Below are 27,858 nucleotides of genomic sequence, written 5' to 3'. Positions count from 1 at the left end.
TTGAGTCTTAAAACAGAATTTATAATCCTCATCATACTGAATATATGAACCTCGCAATCGACTTTGCCTTCAGTTATCACACGTGATTACTCTTCTGTTGTTAAAAGCACAGATGCTTTAGTTTTTGTGATTTGTCCAGTTGTTTCCCAGCACAGAGCTGCTCTGGATGATCCACTGATTAATTAGGCAGAATCAGGATTGAGCATTTTATTACAAAATCACGTTCCTTCTCTTTACATTTCTCAGGCGAACTGGATGACCATTTGATGCCAGTTGGGAAGGAGACTGTTAAATATGAGGAAGAGCTGGATTTACACGATGAAGAAGAGACCAGTGTTCCAGGAAGACCAGGTTCCACAAAACGAAGACAGTGCTACCCAAAAGCAGTAGGTATTGGTTAGAACCAAATACAAACCTAGCCTTTCTGACTTTCTGTTGCTTGCTGTACCAGGCCCGGATTCCTTTGCTTGGCTTCCCAAACCCATGCAGTGCAGCCCACCCCGTGGGTCTCAGCTTGTCTCCCGGCCTCGTTCACAGCTCTGCTCACAGCAGCCCTGTCACTGTCACATGTACAGCATGTGCCCTTTCTCACTTCAGACATCGCTTTTGTTTTTCTTCTCAAAAGGATTCTTGTGTTTATCACATTCTATCCAGAATGAGTTAATGTCATTTAAAGAGACAGTCTTTGTTTCATTCACTTTAGTGGCCAGGTCCTCGCTCTGCCTTACACTGGGAACTAAGACCTCGAGGGTATGTGTGCTAAAACAGGCATGTGCCGTACAGGGTGAGGGGCGCACGGCAGGTGAGCCCGCGACTTGTCGGGAGTCAGGGTGTGGCCTGACGGGCCATAGTCAGCTTTTCCCACGTGTCCTGTCTAGCTGTAACCATGCGGGGCTGGAGTACTTATTTTAAAAATATTAGTCAATATTTTTACCTTACTAAACCCCCAGACAAAAGCAGAAATTTGCTATGTACTTTGATCTTAGCTTAAATATGATTCTTTTTATTTATTTTTTTGCAGTTTTATTGAGTTTTTACTTTTTTTTAAAAAAGTTTGCACCCAGCTAAGCATTTTCAAGATTCAAAATCATGTCACTTTTTCAAAAATCAGGAATTAAGTTATCCGATTTTCTGAACTGCTTATTTTCTCATATCCAGTTTTCCTATTCTAACATTACCCTAGAGGTTCTTGGGCTAGTTTCATGTGACAAATGTTACCACTAATAAGTGTTTTGAGAAGCATAGTACTGCTTTGCATCCTGTGTAATTAATAGGTGCATTCTGTACTGTCTGATACTCTAGTAACTATATCTCTTAGCCAGCATTTCCACACCTTTTAACTATAGATGTAATTACTTATATTATTGAGCCTTGGAAACTGTAGACTATTGGGTGGGGTTGTATGAATATTAGAAGTTTAGAAACTTAGTTTAGTTTAAGTCATAGTTTACTCTTTAATCAGGCAGCCATTAAAAATAGTACTGACTTGTATTGACCCTGAAAGATATTCTCATTATAGTAACCGGAGCTAAAAATCAGTGATACATTTGTTTTGTGGTTCCATTTGTAATGAAAAATATGTATGTGTATATATTTATGTGCATTTATTCTGGAATGTATACATTTATTCCAGAAAAGTCTGGAAGATGATATGGTATGTGACAGTGTTACTAAAGGTTATCTGAGTTTCAGGATTATGTAGGATTTTTAAAAACTTGGCTAGTTTTATTTTCTGACATTCAACAGAGAGTAAAGACTCAGAAACCCAGGGAAGAAAACCTTTATTCTCTAGTCAAAAGAAATAGATCAAATGAAATGTTGCTGTTTAGTTGCTAAGTTGTATTCCAACTATTTTGCAACCCATGGACTTTAACCCACCAGGCTCCTCTGTCCGTGGGATTTCCCAGGCAAGAATACTGGAGTGGGTAGCCATTTCCTTCTTCAGGGGATCTTTCTGACCCCGAGATTGAACCTATGTCTCCTGCATTGGTAGGCAGTTTCTTTACTATTGAGCCACCAGGGAAGCCCACATCAAATGAATAGTATTGTGTTAAAAGACCCTGCGGTGTTTGATGGTTTTGTATGCTTCTCTGGTGAGGTTAAGTAAATGAGGAGGTCTCCTGCCTTGGGTCTTAGTTTCCTCTCATCAGCTTTTAGTAAAGCCAGGAAATAAATTTGTTTTCTTGCCAACATCTGGAAAAGAGGTGAATACGCTGGCACTTGTTGCTTACATTTTTCTTTCCACTCCCAGATTCCAGAATGTTTGAGGGAGAGCTACCCCAGGCCCGGTCAGCCCTGTTACCTGTACGTGATCGGAATGGTCCTGACGACACCTTTACCTGATGAGCTCAACTTCAGAAGGCGGAAGCTCTACCCCCCTGAGGACACCACAAGATGCTTTGGAATACTGACAGCCAAGCCCATACCTCAGGTGGACGTTTCATAGTGGCCTTTTATGTTGGACTGTCTTTTTTTTTTTTTAAAGGAAAAGTGACTTTAAAAGTAACTGTCTTTTGTTACCTCAAAATGGTCACTATTTTACACTTGGAAGTGTCTCTCCTGTTCCCCTGATAGAAAGCATCATTCCTCTTCTGAAGTTAACTGTTTATAATGAACTGAAATCTTGGCTAACCTTGGGCTTTATTTTTCTTTCTCTGAAGATCCCACACTTTCCTGTGTACACGCGCTCTGGAGAGGTGACCATATCTATTGAGTTGAAGAAGTCCGGCTTCACGTTATCTCTGCAAATGCTTGAGTTGATCACAAGGCTTCACCAGTATATATTCTCACATATTCTTCGGCTTGAAAAACCTGCACTAGAATTTAAACCCACAGACGCGGACTCAGCCTACTGCGTTCTACCTCTTAATGTTGGTAAGAAGGACCCAGACTCTAAAGCGTTGTCTGTATAGTAGCTAAAAAACCAAAGTGTTGCTTAACATTGAGCTTAACTGAATATGGTACAGAAATCTCTGATAACTCTGAACTAGGCACATGGAATGAAGGTAGAGCTTGAGGGAGGGTCTTACCCGTATTATTACATTTTAACAAGCTTAAAGATCTTTTTCTTCCCTAAGTTAATGACTCCAGCACTTTGGACATTGACTTTAAATTCATGGAAGATATCGAGAAATCTGAAGCTCGCATAGGCATTCCCAGCACAAAGTATTCAAAAGAAACTCCCTTTGTTTTCAAATTAGAAGATTACCAAGATGCAGTTATCATTCCAAGGTAAGGTGTTAAGTGGAAATCAAAGTGGAGGTGACACTTGCTTTTGAAGATTCCCCCTGGGCACGTGGGGCAGGTGGTGGGCTGTGACCCTGGCATGGCCATGGCCAGTAGAAAATTTAGGTATCTCCCAGTGGCAGGCCTGTGCTGCCCAGTTTACTTACATAAAAACAAAGCCTGAAGTGCGGTTGGTGAAAGGATTTTACTTTGTGAAGCTCAGCTCATCTAAATGATGTTGATAGGCTTTCTTTGTAAAACCTCCATCCTTTTAATCCCCACAGTCTTAAAGAATTTGGTTATAAATAATAGTTTATTAAAGTTGTTGAAAGGCATGGTGTTATTAAGCGGATGAAAGTAGTTAATTACAGTGCTTTGCTGTATGTGCCCTAAGTCACGTTGGTCGTGTCTGACGCTCTGTGACGCTGTGGACCATGGCCCGCCAGCCTCCTCTGTCAGTGGGATTCTCTAGGCAAGAATACTGGAGTGGGTGGCCATGCCCTTTTCCAGGGACTCTTGCAGACCCAGGGATTGAACCCGAGTCTCTTATGTCTCCTGCATTTGCAGGCAGGTTCTTTACCACTAGTGCCATCTTTTTGGTAAAAATTTAGGGGATAAAGTTTTGGAGCATTAAGATTAAATATCACATTTTTTAAAGAATTAAAATACTGGCTGCAGTTGTCTTTGGATTTTGTTCTGTTTTGTTTTTTCTGTTCTCACTTTGTACCTCAGTGCCACGTTTTAAATGTTCGTTAACAGCAGCCTGTCAATATCAGAAATGATGCAGTAACATACGTTTTGTGGGGCAAGAATCTTTCGTGTTTAGCGTTAGTAATATATAAACTATTTACTTGGTTGCTTGGATATTGAAAGTTTTCTATACTGTTTATATTGATGAAATTAGAGATATTTAAAGGAGCCATTTAAGCTCCAATATTTTGGCCATTTGATGTGAAGAGCACACTCTTTGGAAAAGTGCCTGATGCTGGGAAAGACTGAAGGCGACAGGAGAAGGGAATGGCAGAATATGAGATGGTTAGATAGCATCACCCAGTCAATGGACATGATTCTGAGCAAATTCTGGGAGGTAGTGATGAACAGGTGCTGTACCTCATGGGGTCGTGAAGAATCAGACATGACTTAGCAACTGAACAATGACAAAAGGAGCCATTTGGCTTTCATGTGGTATCAAAGTATAGATATTTAGAATAAGGATGAGATATTTAGAATAGGAGAGAATGGAGAGTCAGGTTTTCACTTGATGTAAATATAGTTTCTCTTGGCTTAAATTCACTTGAAATGTATTAGAGTTGAAGTGTCATTGTTGTTATATATTTTTAACCTTTTGAACTCTTACTTTAAAATCATAATTTGCATTTCTGTATTCAAAACAGTTTGTGTTTTGAGAATAGTTGATTTAAACCATAAAGTCACTGGAACTGTTTTTCTTGTTTAGATACCGCAATTTTGATCAGCCTCATCGATTTTATGTCGCTGACGTGTACACTGATCTTACCCCCCTGAGTAAATTTCCTTCCCCTGAGTATGAAACGTTTGCGGAGTATTATAAAACAAAGTATAACCTTGACCTGACCAATCTCAACCAGCCGCTGCTGGACGTGGACCACACGTCTTCACGGTAAGGCACTCCAGAGACGGCACTTGGGCTGTAGCTGTGCCAGCTTCCCCAGGTCAGCAGGCAGGTGGGGGGGCTTGTGGTCCCCGCGGCCCACCTGTATGTAGACCTGAGCTCAGGAGGTCCTTGGCACACAGTTGCCCAGAGCCTGGTCCAGGGGTCTGCAGTCTGAATGAGCTCTTCCAGGGAGCTGCCCTGAAGTCGTAGAGCCGCTGTCAGAGTGCACTTGTTTTTGTCTTTGATAAGATTATTTTGAATTTTTTCTAGACTCAATCTTTTGACACCTCGTCATTTGAATCAGAAGGGGAAAGCTCTCCCTCTGAGCAGTGCTGAGAAGAGGAAAGCCAAGTGGGAGAGCCTGCAGAATAAGCAGGTAGCACGTCCACTGTCACTGGCATGACTTGGTGTTTTGGAAGGCGCTTGAGTTTTATGTCACCAAGTGAACTGAGCGACTTAGGAGTTTTGGGAAGTTGCCCAACACTTAGGTTTTGTTTTGCTTTAATTAATGTGGCATATTGACTTCATTTGAATGTCTTTTTTTTAATTAATTAATTTTTTTTATTGAACAGTAGTTGCTTTACAGAATTTTGTTGTTTCTGTCAAACACGATGAATGTCTTTTTGGTAAGCATGAGAGGTTTGGTCTTTATGCTTGGTCCGCTGGTAGCCATTCTGTCATGAAATTCTAGGATAAATCCTGTTTTCCTTAAAGGGTTAGTTTTTAAAACATTTCTAAAAATAAGATTTTGCTAGTGTTTCTGATTTTTGTCTTTATTCATCAGTGAAATTGATTTTTAAGTTTTATTTTTATTCTCTTGTGTGCTTGCTTTATATTTACCTCTCCACAATTTACACTCATCCACATGTTTTGCTCACTCACAGATACTGGTTCCAGAACTCTGTGCTATACATCCAATTCCAGCATCACTGTGGAGAAAAGCCGTTTGTCTCCCGAGCATACTTTACCGCCTTCACTGCCTTCTGACTGCAGAGGAGCTCAGAGCCCAGACGGCCAGCGACGCTGGTGTGGGAGTCAGGTCACTTCCTGTGGATTTTAGGTATGCCTGTGCTGTGGGTCAGAAAGAACATGGCTCATGAAATCCCGTTTGCAAAAAGCACTGACTTTGGTTCACATTTTAATTTTATGTAGAATAATTTTTTAAAAGATTGGAAAGAAAATGTGGTATCTATTTAATACCTGAAATAGTTGCATCATTTGACTCCTGAGTGAACATCGGTATATTGAGTCATCGTTTGCTGATGCTCAAAGGGAGAGGAGAGCCTAAGGTCAAAACCAATGGTTCCCTTTTCAGTGGTGGCAGTTCAAGTAAAAATGGAAAGAGTTGTTTGTCCCAGGGCTGACATTTTAAGGCTCTTCCTCTTTTATAAATCAAATATGTGTTAAAGAGCAGTTGCCTCCGTGTGCGTCTTCAGTTGTTCTCTTCTCACTAGTCAAGTCCCTGCATTCTAAGGAAATTACTGGTTTAATGACTCAGATTTATTTTGCTTATCCAGTTGGCAAGAGCAAGTTGCTTCAGGAACTGAGGAACTTGTTAAATAGTACCGATCACTTACTACCGTGTCAAACACTGGTTTAAGCGCTATAGCTTATGTTAGATGATTTCATCTTTAGGATAGTCCTATGAGGTAGGAATTATTGGTTCCTCTTCCAGGGATGGTGGCTAAGGTACAGAGACATTGAGTCAATTACTCGAAATTCCCCAGCTAGTCACCCCGCTGGCCTGGAGTCCCAGTGCGTGCAGTCTGTGGCCCTGGGTCTGCTAGGCTGACCCGAGGCTTCATGAGCTCCGCCCCCCCAGAGCTGCGGGGTTGGGAGCCGTGTCCCACTGTGTGGTTTATGTTGTGAAGAATTCCCAGTAGTGCTGATGTCTGCCTTGGAACTTTATTTCTCTTCTAAGGTAGGAATATATTTATACTGATCTTTATTTAACTTTTACTCAGATTGCACTAGCCTCTTTGAAGGGTCTGATGAAAAGTTATAAAAAATGTCTTTGCAGATACCCTAACTTAGACTTCGGGTGGAAAAAATCTATCGACAGCAAATCTTTCATCTCAATTGCTAACTCCTCTTCAGCTGAAAATGAGAATTACTGTAAGCACAGCACAATTGTCGTCCCTGAAAATGCTGCACATCAAGGTGCTAATAGAACCTCCCCTCTAGAAAATCATGACCAAATGTCTGTGAACTGCAGAACGTTGTTCAGCGAGTCACCTGGTAAGCTCCAAATTGAAGTTTCAACAGATCTGACAGCAATTAATGGTCTTTCTTACAATAAAAGTCTTGCCAATGGCAGTTACGATTTAGCTAACAGAGACTTTTGCCAAGGAAACCATCTGAATTACTACAAGCAGGAAATACCTGTACAACCAACTACCTCATATCCCATTCAGAATTTATACAATTACGAGAACCAGCCCAAGCCCAGCGATGAATGTACTCTACTGAGTAATAAATACCTTGATGGAAATGCTAACACATCTACCTCAGATGGAAGTCCCGTGACGGCTGCCGTGCCCGGTACTGCAGAGACTGGGGAGGCGCCCCCGGACAGGACGGCTTCTGAGCAGAGCCCTTCTCCTGGGTACTCCTCGAGGACGCTTGGCCCCAACCCTGGGCTCATTCTTCAGGCTTTGACCCTTTCGAACGCTAGTGATGGATTTAACCTGGAGCGGCTCGAGATGCTTGGCGACTCCTTCCTCAAGCATGCGATCACCACGTATCTCTTCTGCACTTACCCTGATGCGCATGAGGGCCGCCTTTCCTACATGAGAAGCAAAAAGGTAAGGAACTGTCCTTTAACCCTTGCGCTGCTGCTGCTAGGTCGCTTTGGTCATGTCCGAGTCTGTGTGACCCCATAGACGGCAGCCCACCAGGCTCCCCCGTCCCTGGGATTCTCCAGGCAAGAACACTGGAGTGGGTTGCCATTTCCTTCTCCAATCCATGAAAGTGAAAAGTGAAAGTGAAGTCGCTCAGTCGTGTCCAACTCTTAGCAACCCCATGGACTGCAGCCTACCAGGCTCCTCCGTTAATGGGATTTTCCAGGCAAGAGTACTGGAGTGGGGTGCCACTGCCTTCTCCAAACCCTTGTGCAGTTAGAGGAATTACTCAGGGTGGCTTCCAGCATCCGTGGTCCAGAGGACTCACAGGTCCTGCTGCAGGGGCTGCCACACCCGACGGGGCAGCGGGGGCCTCTGGAGCACGTGCACGGGAAAGGGAGAGTGCTGGTCCCCAGTCATGCCCGGCTCTGTGCCACCCCACGGACTGTAGCCCACCAGGCTCATCTGCCCATGGGATTCTCCAGGCAAGAGTACTGGAGCGGGTTGCCATTGCCTTCTCCAGGGGATCTTCCCGACCCAGGAATCAAACCTGGGTCTCCTGCATTGTAGGCAGATTCTTTACCAGCTTAGCCACCAGGGAAACCCCGCACAGAAGTGACACTAAATGTAGTGTGGAATTAAGATTCAGAGAAGAAAAGTAATGAGGATAAATATTTAAATGATGATGAGAGAGGGATCACAAGGCGCCAGGTACCTGCTTGGCATATAACACACAAAGCTGCTGAGCACTTGGAAGGAAGGGCTATCACTTGTGACAGGGAAGGCGTTAATGGAAGGACGTGCATTTATAGTGTGTAAACAGGGAACAGATGGCAGAGCGTGTCAGCACTCGGTGAATAAACCGTGGCAGCAGTCAAAAGTGTGGAAATACGTGGCATGGCCTAGACAGTCCGGCTTTAGAGACCTTGCTCTTGACCATGACACCGCCCTCCCCTGCTGTTGTCCGTGACACTTGGCAGTGCACTGAGCGGGCCACAGACGTTCTCCATCCGGTCTTCTCAGCGAACCCCTGAGAGGTCGATGATAACACGGCCCCATCCTGCAGATGAGGAAACTCTTGCCTAGAGAGTTTTGTCGGCTCGTGCAGTTCACCTGGCTGGTCTGGGATGGTCAGGAGCGTGGCTGAGGCTGGAGTCCAAGCCTTCCACACTCTTCCCTGCAGCCTCCTTAAGTAAAGAGGGTGCTTGCTGCAGGAGTAACCCCCAGGGCAGCCGGGCTCTGAGGGGCCAGTGCTGGGGGAGGCAGGAGTGTCGGAGTCAAAGTGAAGTTTAGGGCTTTCTACTTGACAGACTTGGCGGGGGAATGTTCAGGTAATTAAGAATGTAGGACTTAGATGCGGTCTGGGGGAATCGTCTTTTTAAGAGTGCTAATTGAAAGCAAACGAGATTTCCCCAGGGTGGTTGCAGAGGTTGAGAGTGAGTAGAAAGTAACTTCATCCTCTTAGGTAGGAAAGAGATTATTTTCCGTTTTGAAAGTTCTTCCATCCCGCTGCTCAGAAAGCTCTGACTCCTTACTTGGTGCAGAGATCATCGTCACTTGTGCAGCAGGGTGCTGAAGGCCCTTTCGGCGTGCCCGCCCCAGCCCTGCCATGGCCAGGCGGCCTCCCCGGCTGTCTTTCCCGGGCCTGCACACACCTGCTGCTGCTACTCTGCTGCTCGCCTCGTGTCTCCATGTGAATGAGGCCCGCCCCACCCTGTACCTCCCGTGGGCCCTCTCTGAGCTCTTTCTCCCTCCTCCTTCCGAAGAACCATTTCCACTGACTTTGTAATTTCCATCCAAGTGCCTGTCGCGCTTTATCCTCTCGTTGGCATCTGCGATGCCGTGGTCCCACGGAGTGGAGAGGGAAACCAGAGTCTACTTAACGCCATGCGGGCGGCGTGGGAAAGCCCTTCGGCCCAGAGTGAGCCTCGTGGGGGGCTTCCCCCCAGTCCTGCAGGCTTCAGGGACCACTTCTCTGTCTCACATCCCAACCAGTGCCTCTCCAGCATGGGTGCTTATTCAGGGGTATTGAGTTACGTGGGGAAAGGGACTCATGAAGTGCTTAATAAAAAGGAGCCCTATTTTCGGAAAATGAGATCGACAGTTCTAGACCTTGGTGTTCAAGTAAAAGCTAGGCAGAGACACAGCAATTTGAGTAGATTATGGAGGAGATGAAGGCTTTAGAAAAAATGGACCAGAGGGAAGACAGTAAAGCTGGTTTATTGATGTCAGTAAACATGGAGTTTGTCTTTATTGCCTTTGCTTTGTTTTAAAATAGTTGAAATACCTTGAAATGCCATCCAAAACAAAAGAATGATATTTGGAAAAGCATTGTAGTTGAAATCATATTTATAGTTTAGGTTCAAGGAACTTAAAAAATTACTTCAGTGCTGGTTTTATTTTATAGCTAGAGTTTATGGTACTTCGCCTTTTATTTCATTGAGAATATTGGGACATTTTGGACTTGGTGGATTTCGATTATTTCCTATTTTGATAGCTCCAATCAGCAGTTTGAATTTTATATCTTCAGATTACACGAGAATTTAATATTTCCTATCATGAATAGGTAGAAAAGCTGTTCAGTCTGTGTAACTGATGACCAGTTATGGAATATGAAGAATCTTTAGCTAAAAATTACATTAATGTCTTATATGAGTTTCCACAGCGATCATTTATGGATAAGTGTTGCATAAATTTTTTTCTGCTGCAGGTCAGCAACTGTAATCTGTATCGGCTTGGAAAAAAGAAGGGGCTGCCCAGCCGCATGGTGGTGTCCATATTTGACCCCCCTGTGAATTGGCTTCCTCCTGGTTACGTAGTAAATCAAGACAAAAGTAACACAGAGAAATGGGAAAAAGATGAAATGGTAAGTTTTTTGTAACTGAGTGGATTTATTTTCTGGTGAGGGGGCAGAATCTTGTTTTATTAATTTTTTGTTTCTTTTCCCAGTGTGTTTATAATCGAGTAGAAATTCTATATAGTAAATTGATTTCTTTTCATTGAATTTAGAACAGTGTTGTAACTGTAATAGAGAACAGTTTCTATTATCTTCCCTTGCCAAAGGCAAAAGAGTATCTGGTGTTGTGATTCAAAAAAAAAAAAAGGGCTTAACTCTGTGACATTTAACTTGAATATGACATATTGCGATTTATCATAGATCCTTAGCTCTGTTCAGTGAAATCAGTAGCCTGTAATCTCCAATTTGTCTGTGAAATGATTTCAGTAAAATCTTGCTTTTGCACCTCAGGGCCTCCTCAGGACTATTTCTCCTCTTGCGACCTTAAAAAAATAAAAATACGTAAAGGTTGTAGTTTCCTGGAAATAGTTTAAATCTTGCCAACAACTTAAAAGCAGCCTGCAAACGTTAGCTGCTGCTGCTGTGTTTTCTCTCGTCTGGAAGGCCACCAGAGGGCAGCTCGCAGGGCCTGGGAGCCCGGAGCTGTGGAAGCCCGCCGTCCAGGGCGGTTGGCTGGGAGGCCATCTTGCCAGCCGTGTCATTTTTCAGACATTTATTTTGCATTAATGATGAACTGGTTAATTGTTACTTCATCTCTACTTCAGATCAGCAATGAGAATACCGTTTCTTTCACAAGTTTTGTTTTCTACATGTATTTTTTTTTTCTCTCATCTTCTTTCTGACGTGTATGCCCTAGACAATCTGTTTTTAAGTATTTCCAGGTAGCATGCTCGGTGACCCTGTTTTGATTTTTTAACCTGTTCACTGAGAATGTTTTTATACTTGTGCAGTATTTGACTACCTGGCAGAGCATTGAGTATTTTAATGCAAGTTGGGTTAGAAAAATTATATATGTTATTTAATTAGGAATAGAAGCTTAGAGGAAAGTGTGTATGATTTTGAGAACTTCAGAGAAAATCTTGCATGTCTATGACAAAAGTTCCAGAAACACTTACCCTGCCTTATAAATAGTTTCATAGTATCATTGGTGCTTTAAAAACTTTTTTTTTAGCATAAAGGGGATATTAGCATGTCCTTTTAATTAAAAAAAATTTTTTTTTTTTAAAGATACAACATAAAGTTCTTATTTATTTTCTTTAGCATTTCAAATGGCCTGGTACTTTGATTTTTAGATTGCATTAAAATACTGCTTATGTTTTTATTTAATAATTTCTGTATCTCGAAATAGACTGTTAGATGATATTGGGAAACTTATGCTTAATCCACTCCTATTCTGCCTGCTTCGCTGCTCAGCAAGTAGGTTTACATGAAAGCTTTGTGTACAGATGCCAGAGGTGGGAATAGCTTAGGTGGAAAGTGAACTTGAACTGTGAGAGCAAAGAGTTTCTTGCTAGTGTTTTTTTGTTTTTGTTTGTTCTTAAGGAGCTGGAAGTGCTCCTGGAAACCATTTAGTAAGGTAGAATCCCACTATTTTGCAGATAGAAAAACTGAAACCCAGAGGCATTGAAGAACTTTGCACAAGATCACACAGCTTATTTGTTGATAAAACCCCAGCCTTTTTTGCACTTTGCCAATTTTTGGTTATGGTAGCATCTTACTAAAGATACATAAAGATTTTTTTAAATGAAAATATTGTCTTTTTTTAAAATCAAAATTTGGCCTTTTTTTCCACCCCCCCCCACCCCACCCCACTCCCCCGCCCTTATGGACCAGATAGTCAAAAACATCTCATGTTACTCTGGGAAAGTATAAGGTTTTTATTAGGTAATAGTCCCTAGAGGTATCCACCATTATAGCTTTTTTTTTTCTTTTTTCTTTTGGTGTTCTTCCTTATTCTTGAAAAGAAATCGTAAACTTTTTAATCAAAAAATATAAAGAGAGATAGTTGTAGATACATGGCTTGGTTCATTGCACTTATTTCTTTTCAGACAAATGCACTGTTTGTATCTCTCTTGAAAAAAAACCCACAGAAAGCTTAAAAACCTTTTTGTCATAATACTCTGCAAAGTTGTCACTATCAGAATTGAAGCACACCCTCCTGCCTTTCTCCCCAAGTAAAGTCTTGTTTATTTTTATTTTTATTTTTTTCACTGCACAACAGAAATTTGGTGTCTTTCTAGCATTGCAGAAAAGTTCCATGGTTACTGAATCCTTGCCCATTATTAAGACTGTCACTCACAAATAAGCTTTGGCCAGAGAAACTGGAATTAGCAAAGACCTTCTGACAGAAATGGGATTGTTGTGTTTCATGTTAGTCTAAATTGTCTTCTATTTTTGTCAGTTATGTTATAATCTGTTACCCTGAAGGGAAAAGCATAATTTCTCAAATTCATAGCTTCATGGTGGTCACTTTTAGTTTCCAAGCAAGGCAGTTGGTTTCACATTGTAGCAACGTGCTTGGATTTGAAGTGGCAGTAGGGACACACCTTCACTGTGAAGCCCCACTGTACGTTTTAATGTTATAAAGAAAATAATTTTATCTGTTTATATGTTATACTCTTACTGAATTGCAGAAGTTATGCTTTTTCTACACCTGGAATTTAATTTTGTTAATTTGAAAATCTTAAAAAAATTTTTTTAAAACTGTCAGCAAAATCGAAGAGCTCTGTGATCGGCATATGAGAGCTTTCATTGTGTATCTTGCCAGAGTTATAATTCTTAGCTGAAGTTTTGCCTTGTGAGCCTTAATTTTAAACTTTATATCCATGTATAAAATCCTTAACTTAAAGCTTCATACTAGATAAAGGTCATTTTATAACTTAGAAAATGAACATTCAAAGAACATGTTTTACTTTGTTTATATGATTAAATAACTTATTTTATGTTAATTGAAAACAAATGGCCGTGATTTGAAAGTTGCCTTTTAGTATTTGTGGTTGTCATTTGAAATTATCCATAACCCTTGCTTTTATTGAGTCTCAAACCCTTTTAAAAACAGCAGCTATGTCTCCCCTCCTTCCCCATTCCCCCTTTTCCAGACAAAAGACTGCATGTTGGCTAATGGCAAACTGGACGATGACTTCGAGGAGGAGGAAGAGGAGGAGGAGGACCTGATGTGGAGGGCTCACAAGGAGGATGCGGACGACGAGGACGACTTCCTGGAATACGATCAGGAGCACATCAAGTTCATAGATAACATGCTGATGGGGTCAGGGGCTTTCGTCAAGAAAATCTCTCTTTCTCCTTTTTCTGCCACCGATTCTGCATACGAGTGGAAAATGCCCAAAAAGTCCTCCCTTGGTAGTCTGCCATTCTCATCCGATTTTGAGGATTTCGACTACAGCTCCTGGGATGCGATGTGCTATCTGGATCCGAGCAAAGCCGTTGAAGAGGATGACTTTGTGGTGGGGTTCTGGAATCCATCAGAAGAAAACTGTGGTGTGGACACAGGGAAGCAGTCCATCTCTTACGACCTGCACACCGAGCAGTGCATTGCCGACAAAAGCATAGCCGACTGTGTGGAAGCCCTGCTGGGCTGCTATTTAACCAGCTGTGGCGAGAGGGCTGCTCAGCTTTTCCTCTGTTCGCTGGGGCTGAAGGTGCTCCCGGTAATTAAAAGGACTGATCGGGAAAAGGCCATGTGCCCGACCAGGGAGAATTTCACCAGCCAACAAAAGAACCTTTCAGGGAGCCGTGCGGCCGCCTCTGGAGCCGGCTACCGAGCCTCTGTGTTGAAAGACTTGGAGTATGGGTGTTTGAAGATCCCCCCGAGGTGTATGTTTGATCACCCTGACGCAGACAGGACACTGCGTCACCTGATCTCGGGTTTTGAAAATTTCGAAAAGAAAATCAACTACAGATTCAAGAATAAGGCTTACCTTCTACAGGCTTTTACACACGCCTCCTACCACTACAATACGATCACGGGTAAGGAACCCCAGACCACAGGTTGCTGCTCTGAAAATGAGACCTGGTGTTAATTGGATCGACCCATAAAATAATGTAAAGAGAATAATCTGTGTATGTACAGACTTAGAGCTTAATATGCACGGTGGGGGGAGGAAGCGCAGGCAAATGAAAGCGGTCCTTTTTTTCCCCTCATCTTTCTGGGCGCTACACTGTTCCTAAACTTTGATAGTTGGGAGCAGAGCTGTCCTAGCAACTCGTGTCATTTCCTACGCAGCATAATTAGGTTTGAGCCTTAGTATTGTGATGTGTTTTGCCATTTTATCCCACCGCAGTGCCTTTATGGTGTCCAGCCACTGCTGCTTCAGGTTCTTAGATAATTTATTCCTATATCCTGGATGTGTCTCCATGTCTTTTTATTGTTCTTCCTGAACAAAAAGGCCCCTCTCTTAAGGTCTTTTAAAGTCTAAAGAGGAATCGATTAAAAGAAACTCTTACCACAGGAAGGTTTCATCGCCCTTGCCCTGTTTTTCCCGTCACCTGCTTTGCAGTAAGCTCCATGTTTCTTTCTCTCCTTTATTTAATCGACTCCCAGTCCATTCGATTAGAAGAGAGAATAGGCGCCTAAAACCAAAACCAGCTTCAGGTTGTGAAACAGCGAGAGTCTGTAGTTGTGTTTTGTTTTTTTTCTCTATGTCAGAGTCATAAGCGCTTGAATTCAGAAAACCAAAGCTGAGTATAACGTTTGTATAAGAAAAACAATGTAGGTTAAGATGATCAGAAGAATGTAAAACCAAAAGTGAAAAATTATCTGCTCTAGACTAGAAACACTGGTGAAACTGAAACCTGTTTTTCTTTGTGGAGAAGAAATGAGGCCTGGTTTTCTACCGCACTCTACTGGAAGGAGCCCTGGGTTCTATTCTGTCTCAGCCCTTGCTTCTGAGCTCACTGGGGACGAGGGGGCCACTCACCCTTAATCTGTTCCCACCTGGGTTTCTACAGTTGAACGGTTCCTTTTAAATCAGTGTGAGAAAATAGAAGTGTTGGTTAGTGTCGATAAGGTCTCACATTTTGACATTGATCATTTTTGCCTAAGGTCTCTGCTTGCCCCCGCTATTCTCCTTGATTTGTGTCAAAGTCACCATTTTTTATTCAGTTTGAGCAGAAGGTCTTCTTGTACCAAGTGTTATCTTATGTAACAAATGTAACCCAGGAGTGGTGAGGCATGTACCACTCCCACACTTTCCAGAGTGTGAGTGGACAGTGCCCAGTGGTGGTAGCAGAGCGTGGGGAGGGGACCTGTGCAGGTCTGACGTTGCGAGATGCCGATCGTGATGGAGGCTTTAGAATGATGCCCCAGCAGGTGAGCCTGGCCAGCAGAGAGCCAAAGGAAAAGGCTCAGTGAAATGATGTCACTTGGGAAATGCCTTTTTCTTAAAGAGTGTTAGTCTTTTGGCAACTTAAGGGTTTTATGACCCCAATTTATGTATCAGAAATGTGCTTAATTTGCCATTAAAATTTAATTTCCAGAAGCTTCAGTAGGATGTCATTCACTAATTCGGTCATTTAAGAATATATGTGTAAACGGAACCCCCTCCTCAATAAAGGTCTTTTCAGTGGGTCTTGGGGGAATCCATCCTTTAACTGAGTTATTATTTGGAATCATGTCGGTGGTTTTGCTGGCATTCATGGCTTCCCTTTGAATCTTCCTTCAGATTGTTACCAGCGCTTAGAATTCCTGGGAGATGCAATTTTGGACTACCTCATAACTAAGCACCTTTATGAAGACCCACGGCAGCACTCCCCAGGGGTCCTGACTGACCTGCGCTCTGCTCTGGTCAACAATACCATCTTCGCGTCGTTGGCTGTGAAGTATGACTACCACAAGTACTTTAAGGCCGTTTCTCCCGAGCTCTTCCACGTCATCGACGATTTCGTGCAGTTTCAGCTCGAGAAGAACGAAATGCAAGGAATGGATTCTGAGGTTAGTGCTGTTTTAAGATATGTTGAGTTCAGTGTTTAAAATAAGCCTTCCAACTAGGCTTCTCAACACAGCCATCCAAAGAGCTGGCTGAAGGCCAGGGTCATGGTCCTCAGCATGCTCTGCGTTCTCCAGGAAACCTACGTGGGTCATAGTCTTCAGGCAGCCCTTTTAAACTTGGCCACAGGTACTGTGGTCATTCTGGTGAGGAGAAGGAGCCAGGGGCTTCCAGCAGCTTCATCCCCAGTCCTTGACGTGGGCTTCCTGTATTCAGGCATTCCAGAGAGGTGCACCGTGCCCCCTGCCCCCAATGTGGGCTTCCTGTATTCAGGCATGCCAGAGAGGTGCACCGCGCCCCCTGCCCCCAATGTGGGCTTCTGGTATTCAGGCACGCGAGAGAGGTGCACCGCGCCCCCTGCCCCCAATGTGGGCTTCCTGTATTCAGGCACGCCAGCCCACCCTTCCCCCGCCCGGTCCCCCCAAAAGCTTTAACCTTAGTGAGAGCTAGGCATGGTGGATTCTGTCCTTTCTGTCTGTTTAAAATAGATCAGAAATATTTGCTCTATCTCAGGTAAGCATCACGAATGTACATCCTGCTTCACTTGAAATGGGGAAATCTCATTTAAAAAGCAAACTTCTAAAATTCTAAGGATTGGAATTTGAGAGACGTCTGTTGTAGGTTCAGCCAAAGGTCCTTTTGGTGATGGAGCTAATTCTTGTGTGTGTGTGTGTGTGTGTGTGTGTGACCTGTTTTGAAGTTTTGTAAGAAAAGATTTTGCTGAGATCTTTCCAGCCTCTGATTCTCCACTAACATCCATCCACATACCTGGGTACCCAGGAGAGTACTCTCATTTCTTCTTCTCATTCTGACTCCTTTGTTCTTTCCATAGATTTCTTACGAGAACTCAGGGAATCCATTCATAACTCTGGTAGCCACTGTAATTACTCTTTCTTGACTATGTGCCTCCCTGTTGTTAGTTACACAGACTTTGTTAAGGAGGAGTGCACTTCCTTGGCGTCCTGTGAGAGAAGTGGGGAGCCTGGGTTTGGAGGTGGAGCCACAGGGCAGAGGGTCAGGTGGTGAATTGGGTGGCGGGTGTGCTGAAGGAGGGGCATAGCTGGTACCCTTCCTGCCCTCTTCCTCCTGGTACACTCTTCCGAGATTAGGGGCCTGAGGTGGAGTACAGCCAGCAGTGAGACCAGGAGTCACAGCCACCTCAGATACATTCAGTATTGCCTCTAGTCTCCTCCTGTAGAAATACGTAAGCTTAGAAGTTGAGGAGTTAGCTAAAACTAAAGTTATCTTTTGACTTCTCTGGTGATTCAGTGGTTAAGACTCTGAGCTTCCAATGAAGGGGGCACAGGTTCAATTCCCTCCTTGGAGAACTAAGGTCCTTGGTAAAAAAAAAACCTTTCGATGACAGTTGGACATACTGGCTTTTGCTAGTTTTTGTTCATTCTTTTCCTGCCCTTTGTTTGTATAAACATATGTATGGAAGTTACGAAAAAGTGATGGGGAATGTCATGGTCTGGCTTCTCTAACTTACTGTTTGATCTTAAGAAAGTCTCTTCACCTTTCTGGGCCTCAGTTTCCTCATTTGTAAAAGAAGAGAATTAAACTTGGTGAAAAAAAGAAAGTGAGGTTGCTCAGTCATGTTCGACTCTTTGCGACCCCGTGGACTGTAGCCTACCAGGCTCCTTCGTCCATGGGATTTTCCAGGCAAAAGTACTGGAGTGGGTTGCCATTTCCTTCTCCAGGGGATCTTCCCAACCCAGGGATTGAACCTGGGTCTCCCACGTTGCAGGCAGATGCTTTTCCGTCTGAGCCACAAGTAGATGCTTATAAACTTGGCAACTTTTAAAATTCCCATCCACTACAATAAGTTGTCTTGTTTTTCCAGTAGTCGGCATTATAAATCCACTGTATAGAATTTTGTGTGGCTAAGCAATCCATTTAGAAATGGCTCTCCCCTCTTCTTTTTATTTCTCTTTCACAAGTAATTTGTATTTTATAAAATAACCAAAATTATCATTTTGTGATGTTTTGTTGCTAATGTATATAAACATAAACTTAGATAACATACGAAATGAAATTCTATCACGCATACCCTGTTTTTTACTTAATATACTGTGGGTGACTTTCTCCAATCATTATTAATTGGGATTATGACTTTTAGTAGGCTACATGCTAGTGAATATATGGCTGAAGTATAATGTGTCCAAACAGCTCCTTCGTTGCTGAATGGTTAACGTATTTTTAGTTAGGGTTTTAATAAACATGTATGTGATAAATATACTTAAATATCCAGCTGCCCTCTTAAGACGAACTCCTGGAGACGGAATTGCCACGTCAAAGAATTAGGAACTTTTAAAAGGCATTTGCTACAGATGTAAATTTTTATTCTATTAATTTGAATACCTACTATGTGTCAGGTTCTCTGTCAGAATGATTTATTAAGCAGTTTAATAAAAGGAGAGCTGGGAGGAAAATACCTTCCGAGTAGAATTTCCCTGTCAAAAAGTGGCGCTTTACCCTCCCCGCAGCAGTGTGCACCCTTGCTCACACTGCATGGATGAGGATTCTGCTGGCTCCTGGCTGAGCTGCCGGCAGGTAGAGCTATTTCAGCATTCAGTTCTGTGACTGTGCATGAATTTGAAATTTTTTTTCATAAATTTATTGACTGTTACAGTTTGTGTTAGTGTTGTCTTTGGTTTTATTTGAAAGTAATCTTTTTTCCCTTGTTGAATACAGAATACTAAATAGAGAAGAGCTTTTTTTTTCTGAAGTGAAAAACTTTTTAAGATAAGGTAATGTCTGGACTCATTGGGAAAAACCCTGATGCTGGGAAAAACTGAAGGCAAAAGGAGAAGGGGTGGCAGAGGATGAATGGTTAGATAGCGTCACGGACACAATGGATATGAATTTGAGGAAACTCTGGGAGCTAATGGAAGACAGAGGAGCCTGGCGTGCTGCAGGCCGTGGGGTCTCCGAGTCGGACACGACAGCAGCTTTTATGGAGAACCTATTACAGTGTAGTTGGCCTGTCATAAACGTTTGATGTTGTTACCCTTGTTAAAGAGATAGTAGCAGTCACATCCGAGAAAAGAAAACATCTCTGTAGACTGCCTTTCAAAGAGGCCTTTCTGCTTACGAGTTTCTCTTCTCACTATAATAGCTTAGGAGATCCGAGGAGGATGAAGAGAAGGAAGAGGATATTGAAGTTCCAAAGGCCATGGGGGATATTTTCGAGTCACTCGCGGGCGCCATTTACATGGACAGCGGGATGTCGCTGGAGACGGTCTGGCAGGTGTACTATCCCATGATGCGGCCGCTGATCGGTACGGTTGGCTCCCCTTCGAAAGAAGTAGGATCACAATTAAAAGCAACTTAAAAAAAAAAAAAAACAAGCGTATTAAGCACATTATTCTTTCGTTTTGATTACAGAAAAATTTTCTGCAAATGTGCCCCGTTCCCCTGTGCGAGAATTGCTTGAAATGGAACCAGAAACTGCCAAATTCAGGTAAGCAAAAGTGTGCATGGAAGAGCGTTAACTCACTGAAAAACAAGGGGGAAAGTCCTCAGAGATGCCATAAACTCCGGGTTTTGAAGAAATGCTCACCCTGGGATGTGCTGTCCTGCGGTTGCAATTTGCAGCCTGATTGGCTGGCTCTTTTTGCTCCTGGGACGTGAGAAGAACGTGGCAGCACCGTCTGTTGGCAGTGGGCAGCTGTCAGAAGGCACGTTTCCTCTGTGCGGTGTCAGCCTGAGAGTAGGTACTCGGTGCTGATTGACAATAACAATAAATACGTCTGACTTCTCATTCGAGCTGCTTGGCTCTTTTGCAGCCCAGCTGAGAGAACCTACGATGGCAAGGTCAGAGTCACCGTGGAAGTGGTCGGGAAGGGGAAGTTCAAAGGCGTTGGCCGAAGTTACAGGATTGCCAAGTCTGCAGCAGCAAGAAGAGCCCTGCGAAGCCTCAAAGCTAATCAACCTCAGGTTCCCAATAGCTGAAAACCCCTTTTTAAATTTAAAAAAAAAAAAAAAAAAAAAAAGCAGAATTAAGGTGGAAAATATTTAAGTTGAAAAGGATGATTTAAAACTGATAGTGAGTGGAATGAGTTGAAGGCAGAACGTAAAGTTTGTTTGATAACAAGATAGATTACAGAATAAAACATTTAACCTATGTATAAAAATTTTGGAACTAACCGTAGTTTTAGTTTTTTGCGCAAACACAATCTTTCTTGTCTTCTTTCCTCACTTCTGCTTTGTTTAAATCACGAGAGTGCTTTACTGATGACATTTTCGCAAGTGTTCAAAGTGATTCTTGACAGTTTTTGTCTTGTTTCATTTTAGTTTAATTTCGGTCGGTTTTGCTTAGAGTTAGGAGTCCAAGGAGCTTAAACCTGAAACAGCACCCCCCCCCCACAACGGGTTCTGTTGAGAGCTCTGGGCAGCCATCAGCGTGCGTGGCAGAGCCCGCCCTGCGGCGTCGATAAGCCGAGCAGAGGGATGCGGTTTGAGAGAGGAGTGTGCTGGTGCTGTCTCTCCTTTCCACGTTGTGTCGCATAAGATGATGCTTCCCGGTCACTGTTGCACTTACTAGTAAGGGACAGACTGTTGATCAGCATGGGCCGGCGTGTTGGCAGATCACATTCAAGTTTTCTCATGCCATGCTATCTTGCATAAAAGAGGTTCTTGCCTTAAAAGTAAAATCCTTGTGGATATTCTTTCACTTCTGATCTTTCTGGAACAAACTGTTCACATTCCCTTCATTCTGTCTATTATGCATTAGACCTCGAGACAGCGTGATACTTAACGACTCACTAGTATAGCTGTAACCTAACTAATGACAGGATTATATGAGAATTTCTGTCAGGTGTACTGAAGACATTTTCAAAACCAGAATATGTAACCTATGGATTTTTTAAAAGATACATCATAAGAATCATCTTTGGCTAAATACCCCACTTTTACTAGAAACCTCCAGCTAGGTAGTTCCACAGATGGAAATTGTCTGTGGCAAATAAACCTTGCCCTGTAGGCTGTTGCTCTAACAAAATAAACTTTATACATATCACACCTAAAATATGCTGCAGATCTTACAATGGATTGATTACTTACTTAAAGAAGCAGAACAGAGCACCTTACCCTGAGTCTTCTCACATACATTTCTTACTGTGCTTTTCACAGTGTTGCATGCAGACTTCACCTACCAAAGCTGTGCTGTTAATGCCATGAAAGTTTAACGTTTGCGATAAACTGCCGTAATTTTGATACGTCTGTGATTTAGGCCATTAAAAATTTAGGTAAACTAGCTCATTGTTTCCATCTTTGGAAAAGGAAGAAAAAAGACACTTTTAGGCGTTTGCCTAAGTTTCTTTAATTAGACTTGTAGGCACTCTTCACTTAAATACCTCAGTTCTTTTCTTTTGCATGCATGTTTCCCCTCCCCATTTGGTGCTACGTTTATGTATTATGCTTGAAATTTTAATTTTTTTTTTTTGCACTGTAACTATAATACCTCTTAATTTACCTTTTTAAAAGCTGTGGGTCAGTCTTGCACTCCCACCAACGTACCAGTAGAGTTTTGCTGCAATTGCCCCTTAATTATGCTTGAAATTCAAGAAAGCTGAGCAGAGGTGTCTCGTAATTTCCAGCACATCATTCTGAACGTGACGCCTCATATAATGCTGCATTGATATTTTGAATTGCAGTCGAATACTGTACTTCTCGCTTTATCTGCGCCACCCACCCCCAGAGAAACACCTCTGCACGCGTGTACCCAGAAACCTGTCCGCTCCGCTTTCTAAGGAGACCCGAGTGAAGGGAGCATTCAGCTTCTCCCACATGATTTGTCGTCTCCAACCTTAAACTTCCACTGAGATCTCAGTTACTAAACGAGCTTTAGAGCAAATTTATTTGGATGGACATGTTTTTTAAAAATTTAATTCTGATTTGGAACCTTTGATTTCTATTTGATTTTTTTTTAAAGACACCTCCATGTAAGATCTCCTGACAATGTAAAACCAGGCGCTTCTTGAATTACATAACTGTAAATGTGTCAGGCTGGATATGAATTTTCCTTGTGAGGGTGATTCGTGATAAAGCTGTATCACAAATCTCTTGATAATTATAAACTACCTGCTGCCAGGAGCTTAGGGCCTTTGCGTTGTGTCTAATGCACTAATCCCAGTGTCGAGGCGTCCTCTGGCCTCCTGGCACCAAAATCAGATTGTTTCACAGTTACAATCCCCGTTGGGAAAAAAATGCCTCAATATATTTTGTAACCTTAAGAAGAGTATTTTTTGTTAATACTAAAAAGTTCAGACTTGGATAAGATTAGGTCACACAGTCTCAGGGGTTCAAATTTCCTGCTATCATTAAAAATGTTTTATCAACAGCAGACTTTAGCTATTGCTTTTTTTTTTTTTTTTCCTTTTGGTTGGAGGACAGTAGCAGACTTTAGTTTGTGACTCACACTTTGAAGCAATCTCTGATCCCCTGGTTCCCAAGTTGAAAAGTCAAAACTCTGATGTAGATATACGAAATGGTTATGAATGCTTTTGTGCTGCTGATTTTTTAATGCTGTAAACTTCCCCCCAGTTTAGCTTACTGAAATGTTTTGCATCCATTTAATTAAGGGACAAAAAAAAATTGCTCTCTGTCACCCACTCGACCACCTTGTCTGTCATCCTTTTGTTGCTGTGATTGCCACGTGAGACCCGGTGTGATCTGGAAGCCCCCCTGGTGGGCGGTGTGGTTGTACGGCCAGCACACGCGGGAAGGACTGGGCGGGCACGTTTTGAAAAGCAACTGCAGAAATTCCTTACGATGATTGTGTGGAGGTTAGTTGGCATGAACCTTCATTGTAAATGTTTTTTGATTTTTTTTTTTTAAATAATACTTTCAGCAGTCCTGACTATGCTGCGTTTTGTAAAAGCTTTTTCCCCCTCTGTTCTGTTCATGTAGCACAGATAAGCATTGCACTTGGTACCATGCTTTACCTCATTTCAAGGAAAATATGCTTAACCGAGAGGAAAAAATGTGGTTTGGCCTCGCTGCTGTTTTGATAAACCGAATTTGAAAAAAAGATAATTATAATGCCTGCAATGTGTCATATACTTGCACAACTTAAATAGGTCATTTTTGTCTGTGGCATTTTTACTGTTTGTGAAAGTATGACAAAGATTTGTTAACTGAACTCTTAATTATGTTTTAAAGATGTTTGTTAACTTTTTCTTTTCTCTTTTACGTTATGTGAAATGATTAAATTTAGAACAACCTCTAACACTCCTGTAAATTATCTTTTAAAATGCTAGTATTTTTCCTCTCTTAATAATAGCTTGCCCTCAGAAAGATTCAAACTACCCTGCCTAAATAGCAAGAGACTAGAGGCTACTCTGGTTCTGTCGGTTCAGTTCATAAGTACAATTATTCACACAGCAGTCGGCTCTTGGAGTCATCACCTGACATTGGCCGGTGACTGCAGAGTGCAGAGACTGATCGAGATGCAGACCCACCTCAGTTCAGTCTTCAGGCCCCGTTGATTTAAAACTTTCTATCTTGCTCTGTTAGGGTATCTAATCCTTTTACACAACATTTAAGCCACCAAACTGAGACCTTGATATCTTCATTTGAAACAGCATCTGAAGTTCTGTTAGCGCCCTGAACCAGTTTGTGTTCGCTACGGAACTGAAACTCATGTCTTGTTTATTACCTATATGGTTATTTTAATTACATTTAAATAGGTATATTTTTTCAACCACTGATTGCTTTTCAGGAACTTAATTATTTCCAAATAAATTTCTTTATTTTATATTGTACATGAGAAGTTTTTAAGATATGTTTAAGACCAAGAATATTGAAATGATTTTAAAAGTTGTTGGAATTTGCCAGTAGCAATACCTAGGGAATTTGCATTGAGACTATTGTATTTTCCACTAGAGGTGAAAATGATGTTTTGAAACTAACTTGTAAATATATTTTAATCATTGTGTTTTTGTTTTTTTTCCCCCTCTAGTCCATTTTTATTTGGACATCACCCACCATTTAAATTTTCTAGATGCACTCAGAATTCACTGCAGCAGCAGGTTACGTAGCAAAAATGCAAAGGTGAACAGAAAGTGAAATTTCTGGCTTTTCTGCTGTAAATAGAACGAAAGAAAAATGACTAAAATCAAGTAAGACTAACATGTATAATTTGACAATAAAATACTTAGCATCACATGCTGCAGCTGTTTTTAAGGAACATGATGTGATTCGTTCATACAGGAATCATGCTGCAGAAGTTCGCAGTCTGCACCTTAAGGGTCACGATTACCTTTAGTCGTTTTTTGTTTTTGTTTCTTTCTTTTGTAATAATTGTAGCCAAGTAAATCTCCAATAAAGTTATGGTCTGTTCACTTTGTGTCCTTTTGACTTTTTATTTTCTTGTTTTGATTCATTTGGAGTGGATGATAGCACCTAGATAGTTGTAGCAGAAATTATCTTTAAAGTGTTTTGATTCCATGGTCACCTGAAAATGTGTCCTTTAAAAGGATAAAATGTTGTTTACCAAGTTCTACTTTATAGGCTGGTAGAGTTCTACATCATCTGCTGGTAGCGTTATCAGCTAACACTTGCCTTGTTCTTTTCAGACTTAAATAATGCCAGTGTGATTTTCTGAAATTCTGCCACATTGACTGATGGGTTCCAGGTCCTGGATTATTTATGACATGTTTGACACATTCCTTAAGTAAATTTAGTTATTCTGAAGTCAAGTGGACAAAATGTTCAAGCTTCTAGATTTTTAGGAGGCACTTTCAGTATATTATCGGTTAAGAAAGAATTCTGTTATTTCAGGCTTTGACCTAACCTTTTCGTAACTCAGTAGACCAAGCACTAAAAGGAATGACTTGGCTGGAGGAACAAGATGACAAGTAGAAGTTTCTTAAAATGAGAAAAAAAAAAATTCCATTTTCTTTTATAAGGGTTTAAATTAATCTCTTCCTTTTCTCTCCCTCTGACTTCTCTAAACTGAAGAAGAAAAAGTACGTGTTTTTTGAAAATTTTATTTATTTTTAATTGAAGGATGATGGCTTTATAATACTGTGTTGGCTTCTGCCATACATCCACATGAATCAGCCGTAGGTGTATGTATGTGTCCCCTCCCTCTTGAACCTGCCTCCCACCCCATCCCACCCCCTTAGGGTGTCACAGAGCCCCCATTTGAGTTCCCCGAGGCGTACGGCAAATTCCCATTGACATGTTTTACAGATGGCAGTGTATGTGGTCCCATGGTATTCTCTCCATCCATCCCACCCTCTCCTTCCTCCCCCCGCCCCTGTGTCCATAAGTCTGTTCTCTGTGTCTGCATCTCCACTGCTGCCCTGCAAATCAGTTCATCAGTTCCATCTTTCTAGATTCCAAATAATATGCATTACTATGTGATACTTGTTTTTCTGTGTAATAGGCTCTCGGTTCATCCACCTTATTAGAACTGACTCAAATGTGTTCCTTTTTATGGCTGAGTAATATTCCATGGTATATATATGTACCACAGCTTCTTTATCCATTCGTCTGTCCATAGACATCTAGGTTGCTTCCGTGTCCCAGCTATTGTAAATAGCGCTGCAGTGAACATTGGGGTACCTGTGTCTTTTTCAGTTTTGGTTTTCTCAGGGTTTTTGCCTAGTAGTAGGCTTGGTGGGTCATATGGTAGTTTTATTCCTAGTTTTTTAAGGAATCTCCATGCTGTCTTCAATATGTTTTTCCTCCTGAGGACTTTTGCTCAGTGTTGTGTGCTTGCCCACGTCGGTCTTACTGCCCTGAATCCACTGTGTGTTACAGACCACGCCTGACACCACAGCCCTCTCCCTCCCCCTGGCCGGCCCCTCCCGTGGCTGCAAGAGGGGACACGGGCAGGCCAGGCAGGTCAGCGTACAGGTTGTGGTGTGCGTGGAAAGGATCCAGATAGAAGTGAACTTTTCTTTTTGTGGATCCATGAGTGTATAATATAGGTGTTGGGTGGAAAGGCAGATGCTGGTCATAGCCCCCTGGGGTGTGGACTGAGTTGTGACCCCTGCAGAGACACCAGGAGCAAGGGGTGCCTTCACGGCAGACAGGCAGCCAGGAGCGCTCCTGACCTGTGTGTAAGGCCATGTGGGAACAACTTGTAGATCTTGTTGGTTTTCTTTTTTTCTTTCTGTGGCAAATTACACATAAAACTCACCATAGAGCCATGAAGTTTAGAATATACTGACACTGAGTACATTCACATTCACATTGTTCTGCAACCATCAGAACCTGGTTCCAGAACTTTTCTTCATCCCAAATCTGAACCCTATCCCTGTTAAACACTAACTCCCACCCCTTCCTTACCCCAGTCTTGGTATCCACCCGTTCTATTACATCAATACTTGCTGTCTCTGAGTCCGACTGTTGTAGGTACTTACATATAGGTGGAACCAGGCAATATTTGTCCTGCAGCATCTGGCTTGTTTATCAAGGGCCAGCTGTGTTGTAACGTGTGTCGCATTTCCTTGTTTTTAGGCCTGAGTACCATTTCTTTGTATGTTTGTAGAGCACGGCTTCCAAGGTGGCTCAGGAGTAAAGAATCCGCCTGCCAGTGCAGGAGATGTGGGTTCGATCCCTGGCCTAGAAAGACCCCTTGGAGAAGCAAATGGCCACCTACCCCAGTGTTCTTGCCTGGGAAATCCCACGGACAGAGGAGCCTGGTGGCCTGCAGTTCAGGTCGCAAAGAGTTGGACACACTTCACGACTGAACAACAGCAGAATAGAGCAGATTTTGTTGACCCGTTTGTCTGCCGCTGGGCGTTTGGGTTGCTTCCGCTTTTTGGTTATCGTGATCATTGCTGCCATGAACACTGGTGTACATGTACCTCTTTGAACACCTTTCAGTGCCTTAGCATGTGTATCCAGGAGTGGAAATGCTAGCTCATGATAATTCTGTGTGCTTTTCTGAGAAGTTGCCATCCTGTTTCCACAGCACTGCACCATGTTAGATGCTCACCACCAGCACGCAAGGATTCCAGTTTCTTCACATCCTCACAAACTCTGGCTTTTATTTCTATTTTTGGTTGTAGTTACCCGGTGACTGAGAGCTGCTTCTTACTGTAGCTCTGTGCTTTTTGCCCTTGTGTGTGTCTTTGGAGGCTTGCCTCTTTAAGCCCTTTGCCCATTTTTGAATTGGGTTGTTTTTTGTTGTTGAGTTTTAAGGAGTTCTTTATGTATTTTAGATATTAAACCTCTATCAAGTTTATAATTTACAAATACATCTTTGCATTCTGTGCATTGCCTTTTTGCTCCCTTGAAAATTCTCCTGAAAAATTCTAAATTGCAAGGTACATTGGCCTCCAGGATTTTAGATTAGGGCTCTCAGACTTATACTAGCTAAGATTTATTGAACATGTACTA

General features: G+C 42.2%; 1 protein-coding gene across 7 annotated transcripts in view; it reads left to right on the top strand.

Annotated features, from left to right (window-relative positions):
* DICER1 (dicer 1, ribonuclease III) overlaps nucleotides 1-24,845 on the top strand; it is a 76,102-nt gene extending 51,257 nt beyond the window's left edge. For all 7 annotated transcript variants that reach the window (XM_070357903.1, XM_070357899.1, XM_070357900.1 and 4 more), the window contains 14 exons: nucleotides 247-386; nucleotides 2,252-2,431; nucleotides 2,661-2,874; nucleotides 3,078-3,231; nucleotides 4,682-4,864; nucleotides 5,129-5,234; nucleotides 5,743-5,918; nucleotides 6,879-7,662; nucleotides 10,409-10,564; nucleotides 13,594-14,482; nucleotides 16,177-16,445; nucleotides 19,619-19,781; nucleotides 19,888-19,963; nucleotides 20,289-24,845. In XM_070357903.1, the coding sequence (XP_070214004.1) occupies nucleotides 247-386; nucleotides 2,252-2,431; nucleotides 2,661-2,874; nucleotides 3,078-3,231; nucleotides 4,682-4,864; nucleotides 5,129-5,234; nucleotides 5,743-5,918; nucleotides 6,879-7,662; nucleotides 10,409-10,564; nucleotides 13,594-14,482; nucleotides 16,177-16,445; nucleotides 19,619-19,781; nucleotides 19,888-19,963; nucleotides 20,289-20,454 (3,656 nt within the window). In that variant the 3' untranslated portion in view covers nucleotides 20,455-24,845. The remainder of the gene's footprint in view (nucleotides 1-246; nucleotides 387-2,251; nucleotides 2,432-2,660; nucleotides 2,875-3,077; nucleotides 3,232-4,681; nucleotides 4,865-5,128; nucleotides 5,235-5,742; nucleotides 5,919-6,878; nucleotides 7,663-10,408; nucleotides 10,565-13,593; nucleotides 14,483-16,176; nucleotides 16,446-19,618; nucleotides 19,782-19,887; nucleotides 19,964-20,288) is intronic.
* The last annotated feature ends 3,013 nt before the right edge of the window (nucleotides 24,846-27,858 follow it).

Source organism: Bos mutus, chromosome 21 (assembly GCF_027580195.1).
Source record: "Bos mutus isolate GX-2022 chromosome 21, NWIPB_WYAK_1.1, whole genome shotgun sequence".
Classification (NCBI taxonomy): Eukaryota; Metazoa; Chordata; class Mammalia; order Artiodactyla; family Bovidae; genus Bos; species Bos mutus.
The sequence above is the reverse complement of the archived record's forward strand: the minus strand, read 5'-3'. Positions and strand labels throughout refer to the sequence as shown.